This window comes from Amblyraja radiata, chromosome 28 (genome assembly GCF_010909765.2).
Source record: "Amblyraja radiata isolate CabotCenter1 chromosome 28, sAmbRad1.1.pri, whole genome shotgun sequence".
NCBI lineage: Eukaryota > Metazoa > Chordata > Chondrichthyes > Rajiformes > Rajidae > Amblyraja > Amblyraja radiata.
In genome coordinates this window covers 9,467,176-9,486,212 of record NC_045983.1, presented here as the reverse complement: position 1 = coordinate 9,486,212, position 19,037 = coordinate 9,467,176, and the positions used below count along the sequence as shown (strand labels likewise).

The 19,037-nt window shown below is 40.9% G+C and overlaps 1 protein-coding gene across 1 annotated transcript in view; it reads right to left on the bottom strand.

The window, feature by feature from the left end:
* rpa1 (replication protein A1) overlaps nt 1-18,277 on the bottom strand; it is a 97,751-nt gene extending 79,474 nt beyond the window's left edge. The window contains exons 1-3 of the mRNA XM_033045742.1: nt 18,108-18,277; nt 6,751-6,798; nt 1,554-1,626 (exon numbers count right to left, since the gene is read on the bottom strand). Of these exons, the coding sequence (XP_032901633.1) occupies nt 1,554-1,626; nt 6,751-6,798; nt 18,108-18,140 (154 nt within the window). The 5' untranslated portion in view covers nt 18,141-18,277. The remainder of the gene's footprint in view (nt 1-1,553; nt 1,627-6,750; nt 6,799-18,107) is intronic.
* Between the last annotated feature and the right edge of the window lie 760 nt (nt 18,278-19,037).

Here is a 19,037-nt window from a genome sequence, read left to right as displayed (position 1 = left end):
TTGTTGTGTGTTATGACTGTTGGCAGACCAATTTCCCCCCGGGAATGAATAAAGTTCTACCATATCCTCTCATATATACACTCATGCAATGCACAAAAAACAAACTATGCATAAATCTTTGCTTCTGGATCTGCCAGAGATGGTGGTAAAATCAAATGCAATAACAATGTTTAAGAGATATTTAGACAGCGATTTGAATTGGCCAAGCGTAGAAGGTAATAAATGTAATGAGGACAAACAGTATTAGTGTGAAGGGTAAAAAGATCAGTATGGATATGGTGGGCCAAAGAACAATTCTATGTTGTACAACACATTCATTTGGATCACCACCTCACTGACCAGAATTTTCTGCCACTGCTCACCGATATCCTTAGCTGAAACTTGGAAGCGAGTATTCCACTTAATCACCTCTGCAATCAAAGAAACACCTTTCTTGGCTTTTCTCCTCACTTCCTCGCTCCCTCCCTGTATAATTGAGGCAGCCATTTGTGCCATGAACCTGGCTCTACTTGTACTCCCTGGTGTAAATCTATCTACCATCAGCAGTCAGTAATGAACACTAGTGAGAGAACAAGTTAACTTTAGGGTCTCCTGAACTCCCTGCCTATTCGTTTCAATTCCTGTTCTCTTCAATCGCCCTGACTGTTGCTCATTCGTGCTCCACCGGCACTCTATGGTAGTGAGGTGACCATCTCCTGAAACGTACCACGAGCAAAACATCACCTTTTGAATGTACCGCCACAACATCGGATACCATTTCCTGCACCAATAGTTGTCCAAATATGAAAAGGCTTCTGGTATTCTATGGGTCTGAAAAGCCTGCCATACCTCATTAATTATTTAAACACTACTAAACAATAGTAAATACCTAAAATTCCAACTGACCCAAAGTTATTTTAACCTACACAAAAAACAAGTTATCATACCAATCCCGGGAAAATGTGATTATCTGTACAAATATAGTAACCTCTTATAATACACTTCCCATCCCTCAACCTGTTCTTTTAGATAGACTCAAAATGCTGGAACTCAGCAGGACAGGCAGCATCTCTGGAGAGAAGGAATGGGTGATGTTTCGGGTCAGGACACATCTTTCCGAAATGTCCGTTCCTTCTCTCCAGAGATGCTGCCTGTCCCACTGAATTACTCCAGCATTTTGTGTCTATCTTCGGTTAGGTTTTGTGTCTATCTTTTAGGTTCAGGCATGCATTCTCCTTTTCTCCCATTTCCTTTGTAAGATTGCCTTTCACTGTGCTACTTTATGGAGGAGGAAATTATTTTTCATAACCTTGGCACATACCTTCCATTATTTAAAGCCTTCTCAAAACCCAAATCTATCAGTTATCTTTATCCCTGCTCTGCATTTGCAAAATAACTTCTCATTATGTTAAGAGCACCAGACAAGTGGTTGTAGTAGTTCCAGTTTAAAATTGGAATATATCCATAATCCATAATTAGCATACTAATACCTTGCATAAAATTCCATAAATTGGATGAACAATTAAATCATTTTTATTTAGCTAATGCAAATAAATTATTTCTTCAATACTTACATGACAGTGTATGGATTCCATCACTCATTAGTACGCGATACCTTGGGGGCCCATTTGTAATTCGTCGAATACTCTATAAACAACAGGATGAATTTACTTACAGCGCAGAGGTAATTTTGTCCATTAATAACTATATATAACAAATGCACCAGCAGATGAAAGGAGCCTATTCCAGTAGAGTCACCCAAATGGACTGCGATCATTAAAAATTTCAGCAGTTCATTTCTGTAGTCACAACAGGTGCTGGACCTCAATTTTGAGCTTACACTCAAATAAAAGGACAAATTACATATGTCGCAATTCAGCCTTATTTACCATAACGAGGCTGAAATTTTTAAAGTGCAAATTGAATTTCTACAATCTTCTGTGCTAGTTTAAAATATGTTTTGCTCGAAGACAGCACCACCCATAAATCTGGCAAGCTCTCAGGCGGAATTAATCACCATAGCGAATTCCTGCTAATTGTGTTTGCTGTTTGTTTGCAGGCCTTTGAAGCGGTTTTAAAAATTAAGCTGCCTCTTTTGAGCAACAAAGACACCTATGGATACGTTTTAAATGTATTAAAATGTAAATTTAATTTACAAAGGACTGGCAACTGCACTACCAGTGAACCAGCAAATGGTTCCTTATTTTTGCATTGTAAACTAAGTTTTAGTAATACTTAATTAGGTTACACACAATATATTTTCAGTTGTATTACCACAAAACAAATATTTTTTTTTAAATTATATTTTTTTACTGAACTGGATCATGGAGTTTGCATTTACCAAATTGTAAATAGGATTGCATGGAAGTGAGAGAACAAATGCTTCAAGGCTACCGAAGTAGCTGGATTATGAATTGTACTCAAAATAGAGAATAAACCAAGCGTGGGGGGGGGGGGGGGGGTGAAGGGAGATCTTGAGCAAAAGGGGAAATGGGGCAGAGGGGTACTCTTATAAAAAGTTAATACAATTATGGAGCCTAGATAAGGGAATAGCCAGTCCGTCCGTCCGTCCTCCACTTTGAATAGAATAGGGGAGGGGAGTCTAAACGTAGAGGGCATACTGTAGGTTTAAAGTAGGTGAAGGATTTAAAACAAACCTGAGAGGATGCTACTTTTTCCACACAGAAGATGATGCATACATGGAAGGAGCTGCCAGAGCAAACCGTAGAAGCGAGTACACTTAGATCATTTCAAAGACACTTTGACAGGATCATGGATAGGAAAGGTGGAGGGATATGGGCCAGGGACAGCTTGGTTACCCAACTTTTTAGTTTTAGAGATACAGCATGATAAAGCACCATATATCCATTAAATAAAACACCAAGATACATGCAAGAAAGCACAAATGTGGACATCCCGAACTGTCTCTCAGTTGATGAGCCAGTTAATGTTAAACGCACTCTGCTCTTCTTGCAACATGAACTTCTTACAAGGTCCTGACAGTTCTGCTGAAAAATATGGCATCAGAGTCTGTGCCCGATTTGACCAAGTGCAAGTTTAGCAATAGCATTCATTTCAATAGAGAGTAATAGTAGTAAAGGATAGAGGCATGTTTAAGGTAATTTATGTTTCGGTTTGGAATCATATAATTTAGTTTTTCATGATTTAAATATTTTTATTTTTTTTAAATGTCAGTAGTTAACACAATTTAATATTTTAAATACTTTTGAATTTTGCACGCTTCAAAATATCCAAATTATTCCATCAGCTGCTTCACCAAACATGACTTCACCAGTTAAGAGTCATCGTGTCCTACAAAGTGGAAACAGGCCATTCGGCCCAACCAGCCCACAATGGTAAACATGTCCCTTCTACACTAGCCCCACCTGCCTGCATTTGGCCCATATCCTTCTAAACCTGTCCCATCTGTGTACCTGTCTAAATGGTTCGTAAACATTGTCAAAACATTTCTAAGAGATTCATAAATCGGGAGGCCATCACTGATCAGGGCAGAGGACCTTAGAAAACAAGTAGCCTATCATTCAGAGGAAATTTTGGATCATTATGGAAGGAAGATTCCCCTCTGGAGATAGGACATATCCCCTATGAATTGGACAGGTTTGGAGGGATATGGACCAAGCGCAGGCAGGTGGGACAAGTGTAGCCAGGACATGATGGCCGGTGTGGGCAAGTTGGGTCGAAGGGGCTGTTTCCACACCATATCACACAATAACTCTATGACTATGAGAAAGAAACAGGTCACTCCTACACTCTGCATCGGTGCCCTACAAGGAACATAAAACTCCTACAATGGCCAGGGATCACTGCAGCTTGATGGATTACAAGATTTGGATTTGTGATATGGAAATTATTCATTCTGCCTTCTTTGAGAGGTGGTTCCCAAAGTATAAAAGATTATCCACATTTTCCAGGGATCTCATTGGGAGTGGGAAAGATCAGCACAGAATCTTTAGAATTTGTAATAAACATCTACAAATCATTCTTGAATATGCTTAAATGCCAATGATCAAACAGAGGCACACACAAGTATCGTCTGGCATACAACAGTTTGATAATTGTGGTCGAGTGATTTTTGGTTCTGCAGTCGAAGCTGAACAGTTTCCGATCAATCCTGTAGCTTAGCTTCACTGTAGCGGCAAGGTTATTGGAGGCAAGATACAACATTGCAGCGTGATTGAGAAAATAGAGCATGCATGCAGCCTTGCTTGACATCAGTCTTTGAAGCTCGGGTCGACGATGGTCCCCTTGGTTAAAATCAGTTTGTATCCCATTAGGAAGACATAAGACAGATTTCTGAGGGCAGCAAATTTGAAAGGAACAAAAGGCTTACGAGGTCAAAATCAGCCACATACACTGGCTGATGCTGTAATTTTTCTGCTCAAGGTGAAGATTACATCCATTGTTATTCTAGACTGACAGAATCTATAATGATTTGGGGACCAACTGTTCAATCACCGAGAAAAAGCAATTGAGGAGGACACTTGTGACGGCTCTGTCATTCTCATCAAATAAGCCCTTATGTTTTCTGGCAAAGCAGCCAAGTCTCTTCACAGGTATGAAGCCCTTATGTTTTCTGGCAAAGCAGCCAAGTCTCTTCACAGGTATGAACCCATGATGGATCCCACAGCAAACTGGGCATTCCACCACTGAGGTTTGTTAAAATTTTATAGGGCCATACCTAAAATAGTGTGCTCTGGTCTGCCGACCTAAGGAAGTGCCATGAAGACTCGACAGATGATTGATTCCTGGTAATTCAGATTTATCCAATGAGAGATTAAACAGAACAGAACAGGCCAATACCCACTCAAGTAGAAACACATGGGGTGGCAATCTTATACCAACATGAAGAACCCTTACGTAATTTGATTACTTTTTGGGAGGGGGGGGTGGGGGGAGTAAATCATGATAATGTTTGCCATGGTTGAAATCCAAATAAAGGATAGGTCATTTCGGACTGCGATGAAAGAAATGTTATCACCAACACAATAGTGAAACTTTGGAATTCACTAACCCAAGGCACAAGAGGATCAGTTGTCAAGTATATTCAAGGACATAGAACTTTAATATTATCAAAATTATTTGTCTGTAAGTGAATAAAGTCCCTTGCAACAAAAGATGGATCAAGTTAAAAAAAAAAGATGATTTGGCAATTGATATGCCGTGACAAGTGTTGATGAAGGCAGAGCTGTAGACATTGTATATATGGATTTCAGCAAAGCATTCAACGAGGTTCCACATGGTAGGCTGCTCTGGAAGGTTACATTCCATGAGATCCAAAGAGATAGATGAATGGATTGAAAAGTGGCTTCTGGAAAGCTGAGGGTGATGGTGGAAAATTGCTTTTCAGACTGGAGACCTGTGGCTCATGGTGTGCCTCAGGATTCAGTGCTGGGCCCATTGCTGTTTGTCATCTATATCAATTATTTGGCTGAGAAAATACATGGCATGATTAGCAAGTTTACACACGACACAAAAGTGGGTGGTATTGTAGATAGTGAAGATGACTGTGAAAAATAGCAAGAGGATCTTGATCAGTTGGGCCAGGATGGTTGAGAAAATTTAATACAGAAAAATGTGAGGTGTTGCATTTTGGAAAGACTAACCTGGGCAGAACCTGCACAGTGAATGGTAGGGCTCTGGGGAGTATTATAAAGCAGAGGGATCTAGGAGTGCAGCTACAAGTAGTTGTTAATTGAAAGTGGTACCACAGATAGAAGGGTGGACAAATAGGCTTTTGACACATTGGCCTTCATCAGAGTATTGAGTATAGTAGTTGGGAGGTAATGTTGCAGTTATAGAAGTTGTTGCCGCATTTTGAGTATTGTGTTCAGTTTAGGGCACCACGTTATAGGAAAGATGTTGTCAAGGAAAGGGTGCAGAGAAGATTTACAAGGATGCTGCCAGGACTCGAGGCACTGATCTATAGGGAGAGGTTGAGCAGGCTTGTACTCCGATCCTTGGCACGCAGGATGATGAGAGGTGATCTCAGAGGTGTACAAAATCGTGAGATGAATAGATCGGGTAGACACACAGGGTCTCTTGCCCAGAGCAGGGTAATTGAAAACCAGAGGACATCGGTTTGAGATGAAGAGGGGAAAAATTTAATAGGAATCTAATAGGAACTTTTTCCACACAAAGGGTGATGGGTATATGGAGTGAGCTATCTTAGGAGGAAATTGAGGCAGGTACTATCGCAATGTTTAAGAAATATTTGGACAGGTACAGGTTTAAACTTATATAGGCCAAACACAGGTAGGTGGGGCTAGTGTAGATGGGACATTGGTCAGTGTGGGTAAGTTGGGCCAAAGGGCCTACTTCCACACTGTATGACACTCTCCCTCTATGACTTCTACAGCGGCGCAGCAGTAGAAATGCTGTCTCAGCGCCAGAAACCAGGGTTCTGTCCTGACCTCGGATGCTGCCTGTGTAGAGCTTGTACGTTCTCTGTGAGACTGAGTGGGTTTTCTCAAGGCACTCCGGTTTCCCACCACATTCCAAAGATGTGCAAGTTCATAGGTCAATTGACCTCCATAAATTGCCCCTAACAAAAGTGATGGTCGGCGTGAACTCGATGGGCCTAAGGGCCCATTTCCATGCTGTATCTCTAAACTAAAGTGGCATAAAGTTCACAAATCGTTATTTTCTCTGTTACAGGACTTACTTTTATGCATAGCAATACAACTTTCCATAATGGCTAATCAGTGGATCTAATTATAAAGTCATTAGCTGAGCACAAATTAGGTTACTTACAATAACTTGTAAAAGTGGCTGTGAAGGAGTTCCACCTTGAACTATCGACTGCAAAACAAAGTTGAAGAGTTATTAGTAAAGATAAACTTTGCTTTTACTACAGGAATATACAATCCAAGACATTTGATTTAATACACATGCGAACATTTGGATTCTCAAGTACTTCATGTCGATGTTGGTAAAGGAATTTACAACACATGACTCAAGCGTTACACCGCAGTTTTACAACTGTTGCACCATTTCTTTGACATTATGGAAGGTTGTACTATTTAGTACTGCCCCCAAAATAAATCTCCAGAATTCAGACTGCAGTCACAAAATCAAAGTTACTCAGCATTATGTGAAGGTATCCCTCCCATCTTTACATGATACAGTCACATTATGGTTACATTACAGGGATTATTATCTAAAGGTATGTACCATTGACTGCAGAGTTCTGTCAATCACTACTTCGATCTCACTTGTGGACAATCCAGCTCAGAATTTTCCTTTCCCTTCTCTTTCTTTCTCTACTTCCATTTCAGTGGATAGTTTAACGACTTATATCCATTACAAGCGCACAGACTCCCACAGCTATGTTGACTACATTTCTTCCCAAGTACTTTGTCACAATTCTTTTTCATTCTCCTGTTCCCTCTGGGTCTGTCATATCAATTCTGACAACTACAACTTCCACAACAGTGTTTCTGAAAAACCTGGCCTTTTCTGCAGCGGTTTCCTTCCCACTCCACATTTAATCAAAACCTTAACCATGCATGGCCCAATCACCACGTTTTTCTCTCATTCCAACTCCTCTCTTCCAAAATTGAGGCAGTAAACAGATACCTTCACTCCACCAGTCTTCACATTCAATCGATCATATTACATAACTTTTGCCACTGTCAATTTGACGTCATCATGAGACACATCTCCCCCTCTCGAGACTCCCTGGTTCACTTATCCATTCCTGAAAATAGCAATCCCTTTCTTACACAATCACAGATGATGCAATACATGCACTTTTACCATCTCCCCTCCCATTATACAAGGAGATGCAGCAAACCATTTGTACGTCTTCCCTTTTAGTGTCTTCCTTCTCCTACTTCCTCCCCAGCAGTACTTTGCAATCGGGGATGCTCATTTCCACCCAGTTTTTCCGGGTTCTAAGGTGACTAATCGGGCCAGTGTGGGAATTGCAGTCTTCCACAGGTGGAGAGAGTGGGTGGGTAGTTATGAGATGAACCACTCCTTCTGCCACTTATGCTCCAAACCTCCAAATTCTCCATACTATTCCAAATGGTCCCTCTCCACTTTCATCGGTGAAGGGATAAGGATTCGCTAGTCAGTGAGAATGTTTCATTTCAGAAAGGCTTTGACTATATCATTGAACCATCTCATATCTGCCAGAAATCTCTAGTCATAAAAGAGCACAGAATAGAGTGTGCCACTTCCAGCATGCATCTCAAGCCAAAATAAAAATGCCCCCATGTCTCTGTAAAATATCTCCAGATTCCTTGGAAAAATAAGTGGACCGACATCGACACTCAATTGAAAATCCCCAGTATTGAAATTTTGGTTACACTCAGTTGATGATCTTCTGCAGGCCACACCTTTGTATACTTAACAAAGGAATCCCATAACAGACTCTGGTGTAGTGTAGAGAAACATAGAAAATAGGTGCAGGAGTAAGCCATTCAGCCCTTCGAGCCAGCATCACCATTCAATATGATCATGGCTGATCATCCAAAATCAGTACCTGTTCCTGCTTTCTCCACATATCCCTTGATTCCGTTAGCCCAAAGAGCTATATCTAACTCTCTCTTGAATACATCTTTTAAGTGCTCACAACTCGATCGTCTTTTAACTGGAAAAACAAACGCAGATTGGGTGATCACTTTGCGGATCCTCTTATGTCATCTACAAGCGAGCATTTACTTTAATTCTTCATCCCATTCAATTGTCTTTTGCCTCCTATACTGTTTCAACAAAGCTCAACTCAGTCTCAAAGAACAGCATTTCAGCTTCTGACAATTACATTATTAGTACTTAAATACCATCTGATGATTGGCTTTACTAGTTCCAATGATACTTGACAAACTATAACCTTAAAATATTTTGTCTTTCCACATAGGCTTCCCACTTATGTATCACCAGCTTTTTTTCTTTCATTAACAAAATCTGCCTGCATATGGTATCAAATCCAACAACTTGACTCATGAATATTGTCAATTTAGAGGTAATTAAAGAATAAATGGCAATCTTTCCAATGACATCCACATCCAATGTAGATTTTCACTGTTCAAAGGAAGCAGGAAAAGAAGTACGAAAACATTTTCAACACTGGAATGTACCTAAATATTTGATTTTAAATTATGTTTTCTTGATAATTGTATTCTTTATTGCATATTTTTTGTAATTCTCCTACTAGAATGTCAGTCACATACAGATTTTTGTTTACTATTGACATACTACTTGGTTTCAGAGTAAAATGTCAAGAGAATCAAGAGCTTTTAATTGGCATATGCACCGACAACAGAATAATGAAATTCTTACTTGCATGGCATAACAGGCCTGTAAACACAATGCCTTCAGATAATAAAACAAACCAAAATTCAATAAATTAATAACCACAATACTAGTGCACAAAACTACCTAGTCTTTAGTGCAACCAAAGATGGTTCAGGTTAGTGTGCATGGTTGTTGGGAAGAAGCCATTCTTAATCTGGTGGTCATGGTTTGCAGGATCCTATACCTTTCCGCTGATGGTTGGAGTGAAGCGAGAGCGTGGCCAGGGTGTTGTAGGTCATTGATGAAACTGGCTATCTTGTTGAGGAAGCGTATCTCATAGATCCCATAGGGAGATCAGTACCTGTGATGGACCAGGCGGGGTCCATCACTCTTTATAATCTCCTTCTTCCTGGGCATTTGAGTTGCCGAACCAGGGGATGTGATTCAACCAGTCAATATCCTCTCTGCTGTACACTTGTACAGGTTAGAAAGAGTATTCATTGACATACCAGATCTCCTCATTCTTCCAATGACGTAGAAGGGTTGATGGGCTTTCTTAATGATTGCATCAATGAGCTGGGCCCAGATCAGATCGTCAAAGTCCTGCATGAGTCGATCTCCAAAATTGTTGACTCTCTCCAATGAAGACGACATGTTTGTGGTTCCTCTGCTTTCCCCTTCTAAAGTCAACAATTATCTCCTTCACCTTAATGTTGCAAGCAAGATTGTTGTTCTGTCACCACTCAATCTCCATCCTATATTGAATCATTACCCATTATTCATCTCGCTGTAGTATTGTCAGTGAATTTAAAGACAATGTTGGAACTATATCTGGCTGTACAGACTTAGGTATAGGGTGAGTAGAGCAAAGGATTAAGAACACAGCGTTATGTTCTCCTGTGCTGATGGTTACCAACGAGGAAGTGTTGTTGCCAATTTGTACTTATTGTGGTCTGCCGATGAGGAAATCGAGGATCCAGTTACACTGGGGTGACTCAAAAAGGGAATACCAATAACACACTTCAAATAAAAGGCAGAGTACGAGTGCTGGGAGCAACAGGACCAACATACAAAACCTGGAGCACCAACACAAAGACCGATCCATGCTCTAGCTCTCTGAAACCATGAGTGATGGCATACAGAACACTGCATGCCAGTACTGGGAATCCAGGAACAGAAATCTTGTAATTAAATGTGAATGAAATGGGTCTTCCCCAATAAAGCCACACATTTCTCCAGATTGGAAATCTGCAGCTGGAGAGATCAAAACCTGTACCCAGTTCTGGTACACCTTGCACATGCACGCCCTGGGAACGTTGAAACAACACACCTATTATGGTACAACTTTAAACAGTCCATTTTAATCACTAACAATAGTTTGTGCAATGTCAAAAGCATTATCCACCTTGTTGTGACCTTCAGTTACCTCACAAAGATGAAAAGCGAGCTGCTCTTTTAGCCAGGGTGTGGATTACTGCCCCTTAGCATTAATTGGCAGTGGTCACAATGGTGACCTCCACGGCAATCAATCTGATCAGGATGCAGCAAATTGTTCCATTGGCTTGAGTATTCTGTTGAAAGGAAATAACTTGTTCATCACTGAAGACAACGTGATTTTTATTTTCCTGTTGGCGCTGACAACATCCAGGCCAATTATCTGGATGATTTCAACTGCAGAGACATCAGCAAAACTCAGTCATACCCTAACTATTTATTGGAACAGTAAAAGATGTCAAGTTGCATAAAATCTTCAGTAACCCTTCAGATGGAGCACCACTATAAAACACAATCTAAAATCGATCTGGAAGGCCAGTGTCTTTCTCTGATCACTGTCTCTATTACCTAAATATAGTTCAGGGGGTGACAATGGGTTATGGAAGCTGCATATGAAACCATTGATGCCAAAAAACATTAATCTAAGAGGGATTATGCAAATTGCGGAATTGAGATTGGTGCACTGGTGGCAAACTGGTAGGAATACTCTCTTGAACATCTGCAGGTGTACAGCAGAGAGCATATTGGCTGTTTGTGTCTCGGCCTGGTTCAACAAGTCGAATGCCCAGGAAAGAAGATTTAAAAAATGGTGCACACCACACAATCCATCACGGGTATTGACCTCCCCACACAGATGGAATTAATAGGAGGTGCTGCCTCAAAAGGACAGCCAACGTCAGTCCCACACCAATCTGCAAAGAGTAGTGCGTTCGGCCGAACGCACTATGGGAACTTCACTCACCCCCCTGCAGGAACTATACATCAGGAGGTGCAACTCCAGAGCCAACAATATCATGAGAGACCCCTTCCACCCCTGCAACGGACTGTTCCAGCTGCTATGGTCAGGCAAACGCCTCCGTTGCCATGCGGTGAGAACGGAGAGGTTGAGAAGGAGTTTCTTCCCAGAGGCCATTCGGACTATAAATGCCTTTCTCACCAGGGACTAACTCTACTGAACGTTTTTCCTTCCATTATTTATTATGAAAAAGAATATGTGTGTTATGATTGTGTTTATAGTTTGTTTGGTTATTTGTCTTTTTGCACAAAAGTCCGCGAGCATTGCCACTTTCATTTCACTGCACATCTCGTATGTGTATGTGACAAATAAACTTGACTTGACTTGATCTGACCACACTCTCATTTCACTCCTACCATCGGGAAGAGGGCATTGGAGTCTGAAAACCGTGACCACCTAGTTCAAGAATAGCTTCCTCCTGACAACCATCAAGTTTTATGGACTGTCCTTAGTTGCACTTTGGAGGGTTTTTTTGCACTTTTATTGGAGTTATTAATTTATTGAAGTTTTGTATTTTGTTAAGAGTGTATTATGCTATAGGCCTGTCATGCTACTGCAAGCAAGAATTTAATTGTTCCATTATTGATACATATGACAATTAAACACAGTTGACTCTTGAAGCAACGAGTTCTTCATCCACAAAAGGTTTCAGAAAGTAAGAGAATCAGAGGGAAAAGTGCCAACTATGTGAAACAATGCAAAATTACACAGAGCGAAGGGTCAGGATGAATTGTTCCTTGCCCAAGAATTGTCCAAGATCATCATCTGATCCAGAGCCGATTCTGCAGAGCAGAACAAGACATGCTCGTGTTCCTTCTAAAAGGTTCACAAAGAGAATTCTGTGATCAACAGCATGTAGTAAAAATGGCTCAGAAATGTTCTGCCAGTGTGACAAATAAGAAATCTATAAATCCTTTCATCTTCAGCTGAACAATCCTAAATGCCATAGAGAGCACAGCATCCTACAACCATCTCTTCTGGAGGTTTTAAATGACAGCAAGCAGAAGAGTCTTGACAAACCATTAACCCTAGGCAAGGCAAGGCAACTTTATTTATATAGCACATTTCATACACGAGGCAGACTCAAAGTGCTTCACATAAAAACATGTCATACAATAAAATGAAATAATAAAATGAAATAAAATAGAAGAACTAAAAGAAAATCAAAATTAAAAATGCATTATAAAAAGTGCAAAAGTTAAAAGTGCAATGTAGTTAAGATTTAGCTGAAAGCTAAAGTAAACATAAAAGTTTTCAGTCTTGTTTTAAAAGTGGTCAAAGTTGAGGCAAGTCTTAAATCTTCAGGAAGTTTATTCCAGCTATTTGTTGCATAGTAACTAAATCCTGCTTTCCCATGTTTTGTATTTACTCTGGGGATCACCAACAGATTGGTTTCAGAAGATCTTAGCGGTCTAGAAGGCTTATATAGTGGAAGCATGTCAGTGATATACTTTGGTCCTAAACCATGTAGTGATTTATAGGTGAGCAGCAGGATTTTAAAATCAATTCTCTGACATACAGGGAGCCAATGTAAGGATTTAAGAATTGGTGTAATGTGTTCAAATTTTTTGGTCTTTGTTAGAACTCTAGCAACAGCGTTCTGAACAAGCTGTAGCTGCCTGACAGTTTTTTTCGGAAGACCTGCAAGGAGACCGTTACAATAATCTAGCCTACTAGTAATAAAGGCATGTACAAGTTTTTCTAAGTCTTGAGCTGACATGAGTCCTCTTGCTACGTTTTTGAGGTGATAGTAGGCCGATTTTGTTACTGATTTGATGTGACTTGTCGAAATTTAAATCTGAATCCATAATGACCCCAAGATTTCTGGCTTTGTTTGAAGTTTTCAGGAACAGAGAGTGAAGGTGTTGGGTTACTTTAACCCTTTCTTTTTTAGCACCAAAAACAATTATCTCCGTTTTGTCCTTATTTAGTTGGAGAAAATTTTGGCACATCCAGTCTTTGACTTGCTCAATGCACTGGCACAGCAGATCTATGGGGCGATAGTCATTTGGTGATAGCGCTACATAGATTTGAGTGCCATCGGCATAGCAGTGGTGGTCAATATTATTATTTCGCATGATTTGCCCTAGTGGGAGCATGTAGATGTTGAATAAAGAGGGCCCTAAGATCGAACCTTGAGGGACTCCACACGTCAAGTTGGTTGGTTCTGATACAAAGTCGCCAATGGAAACAAAATAGTTCCTATCTTGTAGATATGACCTGAACCCTAGATGAACTGATGAGGTCAATGCATTCCTTCAAAAAAATGTAAGACTCTTGAAAATGACAGCTCGCCAGTTGTTACACTTGGCCTTATGGAACTGCAAGTGTACGGCTCTATTTGGCAACATTTCAGAATCCACAAGGAAGGGAATTATCACCCTTATCTAATAGCAGAAGGGTCAAGAGTATGGTCATAAAACACTCAATCTCATGTCTTGATGTCGATAACAAAATTTTATCCAAGGTCATTGCCAATCATGTTAAAGCTATTTGAAGGCTAGTGATTCAACCAGTTCATCCTTGAGCCATAACCATTAGGAAGATCTCTGATAGCCTTATGCTTCAGTAATCAAGTGAATGACTTGGAGATTGGTGTTTGAATATTGACATTCATAGTGACATCCGAGTTCTGGAGCGTTACCGTCTCGATTATCACATTGCCATTTATGGGATCTTACATAATACGCACAACAGTATAGCACACGAGTGGTCCTTCACCCCACAATATTTGTATCAAACATGATGCCAAAGTAAACTAATATTTTTTTGACTGCATGTGATCCATATCCTTCCATTCTTTGTATATCCATGTGCTAATCTAAAAGCCTCTTGGAGATGCCACTGTTGAATCTGCTTCCATCACCACCTCTGGCAGTGCGTTTCAGGCACCCACCAGTCTTTGCAAAAAACTTACCTCACACGTCTCTTTGCCCCTCTCACCTTATAGTTACACCAGCTTGCCTTTGTGTTTAAGAAGGAACTGCAGATGCTAGAGAATCGGAGGTAGACAAAAGTGCTGGAGAAACTCAGCGGGTGTAGCAGCATCTATGGAGCGAAGGAAATAGGCAACGTTTCGGGCCGAACCCCTTCTTCAGTCTGAAGTTTTATAAAGCTGCAACATAACTTCCTGACTCCTATTCTCAATGCCACAACTCAAAGGCAAGCAAATATATATGCCTTCTTTTTCACTCCATTTACTCATGTTGCCACCTTCATGGAGCTATGGATTTGAACCCCCAAGATTCTGTATATCAATGCTGTTCAAGGTCTTGCCATTAATCGTATACTTTCCCTTCACATCCAACCATGCGAAGTTCAACACCTTATGCCTATTCGGATTAAACTCCATCTGGCATTTCACCGCCTGTAGATGATCCAAACCCCACTGTATCCTTTCAATCACTATTTGCAACTCAACCAATTTTGTTGTGTGCAAACTTGCTAACCAACCCATTTTCATGTCAAAATAGCTTATAGGGTGATTTCACGAAAGGTCACTGGAGCGTAAATCCCCACTCACGTGACCGAAATTTTTAACTGGGGGACAAGCGTCACTTCCGGTACATGTTAGTGAATGGGAAAACGCGCACTTTCACACCCGTTAAAAACATCGAAAACGGCCAGTTTTTGAGCTGCAATTAAGTGAGCCGGTCGGGGTGACCGTGAGGAACAGCTACCTAAATTTACAGTCCAAAAAAAAGATAGAAACTAAGGTAAATACAAGAGCGAGTTGAAGGTGTAAAAAAGGCGGAAGTGCTAGCGGACTTTTTTCTTGGAGATTTAAAGATCCAAAATATCGGGAATTATCGCGTTTGCTCGCCGCATTTCATCAAAAGTGGCATTATTGACTTTTTATCTTTATTCATTTGTTATATGAAAAGTATTAAAAGTTAGAAACCCGTCAGTAAAATTGCAAAATCGCCCATGGTTCTCAGGTGGGTTTTAACATGCAAAATGAACACGCTTCTGAAGCTCCATTTACCATTTAAATAATCGTAAGCTTGCATCTCAGTAAAATTTATTTCAAAACGCATAGTTTACGATTATTTAAATGGTAAATGGAGCTTCAGAAGCGTGTTCATTTTGCATGTTAAAACCCACCTGAGAACCATGGGCGATTTTGCAATTTTACTGACGGGTTTCTAACTTTTAATACTTTTCATCTAACAAATGAATAAAGATAAAAAGTCAATAATGCCACTTTTGATGAAATGCGGCGAGCAAACGCGATAATTCCCGATATTTTGGATCTTTAAATCTCCAAGAAAAAAGTCCGCTAGCACTTCCGCCTTTTTTACACCTTCAACTCGCTCTTGTATTTACCTTAGTTTCTATCTTTTTTTTGGACTGTAAATTTAGGTAGCTGTTCCTCACGGTCACCCCGACCGGCTCACTTAATTGCAGCTCAAAAACTGGCCGTTTTCGATGTTTTTAACGGGTGTGAAAGTGCGTGTTTTCCCATTCACTAACATGTACCGGAAGTGACGCTTGTCCCCCAGTTAAAATTTTCGGTCACGTGAGTGGGGATTTACGCTCCAGTGACCTTTCGTGAAATCACCCTATACATCTCAAGAGGTCCCTGCATAAATCCCTGTGTAACATCACACATCACTGACTTACACCCGGAATAATGCCTTTTCACAACTATGGGCAAGCCAGTTTTGAATCCAAACTTTCAAGAAACCGTTGATCCCATGCATCTTAATCTCCTGGGCCATCCTACTAATAGATCTTTTGTCAAAAGCCTTTCTAAAATTCATGTAGGCAACATCCACTGCCCTATCTTCAATCGCCTTCATCACCACTTAAAAACCATCACTCAGGTTAGTAAGGCTTGACCTGCCATGGACATGCTGACGGTCCTTATTTATCTCCTTCTCTTCCAAAAGGAAGTAAATTCTATCCCAAACAAATCTCTCCAATGGCATCCCTACAATTCACAAGGCTCACTGGCCTAACATGTTGTGGATTACCTCTAGTTTCCTTCTTAACAGGAACAACATTTGCTACTCCACAATCCTCCGGAAACTTGCCTGTGGTTAGGGAGCATTGATCTTCATTAAGGCCTGTACGATCTCCTGTCTTCTGTCTCAATATCCTGGGATAAATCCCATCAGGCCTTGAAGATTTACCAACCTTAATGCTTTCCAAGAAACTCAACAGCACTTATTTCTTCATCTCAAATTGCCCTAGCATATTAGTAAACCCTACACTGATCTCACTATCCTCCATGACCGTATCCTTGGTGAAGACAAATGCAAATTAAGCACTTGGTACCATGACTCCAAACATAAACTCCCTGATTTATCCTTTTGGTCCTATCCTCTCCCTACTTACCCTCTTGATTTTAACGTATATAATGACTCTTTAACGCATGTTCCAAACATTTCATGGTCCCTTTCACCCTTATAATTGCTTGCATAATTGCTTTCCCACTTGCTTTATTTCCCGCAAAGGTCCTGTCTAATTTCGTCTTCCTCAACCTTACTTACACTTCCTTTTCAGACAACTTTACCACCTGTCTGGTCATCCTTCCATTCTCATCCCTCAGACAATCAGGTCTTTAAATGACTCCCACATATCTGATGCGGACTTACATATAATAGCGGCTCTTAATTTACTCTTCTACGCCTGCCTAATATTGAAGTAGCATTGTCCCCAAACTGCATTTCCACTGAAACATCAGTCACCATGCAAACAAAGCCAGCTATTTTCCCACAACAAAGTGTACGTTAGGAGTGAATCCTTTACTAGAGTACTTCAGTAGCAGAGTTATATACCAAGTGAACAGGCCCTTCAGCCCAACTCATCCATGCCAACCAAGTTGCCTAACCAAGCAAGTTTCACTTACCAGTACCTTGACAATATTCCTCTAAACCTTTCCTACTTGTGCAAGTGTCCAAATGCCTTGTGTACTTGTTTCCACTATTTCCTCAGCAGCTTGTTCTCTATATGCACCATCCTGTGTCAAAAAGTTATCCCACATGTCGCCTATGAATCTTTTTCCCTTCTTACATTAAACCTATACCCTCTAGTTTGTTTTCCCAACGTTGGGAAAAATACTTTGATCGTCTCCTTATTTAAAACCCTCATGATACAAACTTTGTAAAGGTTTCCCCACAGCCTACCCATCCAAATCATAAAAGCAAAGGCACAATAGAAATGCAACACATTCGAAATTTGAATTATCCAGATTCTGCTCACTTATGAAAACATTGACCTGGAAAGAGCAGCTTCCCTGCTCATAGATACTCTGCCATATTTACATTTCACTCCATGTCTGGGGAAATATGGCAATACCAGATCTGCAGTGTTTTACTCCAGCTGAAGGTCTGGGGCCTGTTTGGTATGTAGAGGCAGTTCCATACCATTCACAGAACCTTATCATACCAAACAGGGCTTATTAAAGTACTGTCCAGTGCATGGCTGCTTTACATGTCACTTCTCTCAAACTAGCACTAAAGAACATGAGGAAATGTTAATTAGAAAGAAAATGCCAACTGCGATGCTGGCGTGTTGTGTAACCAGCAACGTAGCCACTGTTTCCAAGAAGTTAATAAAGACGCTGCAGACATACCGCAATAGCCCCCTCGGACAGTCTGACCGCCATCTCTCCGGCCTCCAAACAGATTTAATATTTCAGCAGCCGCTCTCACTCCCGCTCTGGCGCCAAAAGCTTCTCCACAACTCGCGCGCGTTCTCTCCGGTTACCGCAGCCACGGCCCATGCGCGCTGCCAACACTTCCCACGCAACTCGGCTTCACCACGCTCGTTGCGCGTGTGCGGCGCACGCACGGCCAGGGTTGCGTGCTGACGCCGGCGGCTCCGCGTGCGCGCGGACCGAGCTTTGGGAGCGCGGCGATGGCGCGGGTCAGAGACGTTGGCACCAAAGTTGGCACAACACGATCGAAGCCCTGATTCTCTCTCTCTCTCTCTCCAGGTAGTGCTGTTAGTTACACCGGTTGGATGATAAACATGATCAAATAAACGTTGGTGAACAGCCCCGCTCTGTTAAACCATCTAAGAGAGAGCTTGATTTTGTCAGAATGTGCTGAAGTAGTTCATTGTCTGGCAGCATCTGTGGAGAGTCAATAGTGTTTTATTGTCATGTGTCCCGAAACAGAACAATGAAATTCTCCTTCTCCACTGCCAACAATGGACCATTGTGGGCTCCACCTTTCCTTTATCATCAGGCTGGCTTTGATTTGTTATTTGCATACCTTTCATTCGTCTGTTCTTTGCACCTTTTCTTATCTCTCGTTCCCATCTCCCCTGACTCTCAGTCTGAAGAAGGGTGTCGACCCGAAACATCACCTGTTCCTTTTCTCCAAAGATGCTGCCTGACCCGCTAAGTTACTTTTTTGTCCTTTTTTCATACACCAGCATCAGCAGTTCCTTCTTACACAATGGAATTATTACATGCAGCAGTTTGTAAACATATTCTCAATAGATAACAGTATAAACAAACAAAATTGAAGGGGATTCTATTAAGTGCAATTGAGAAAAA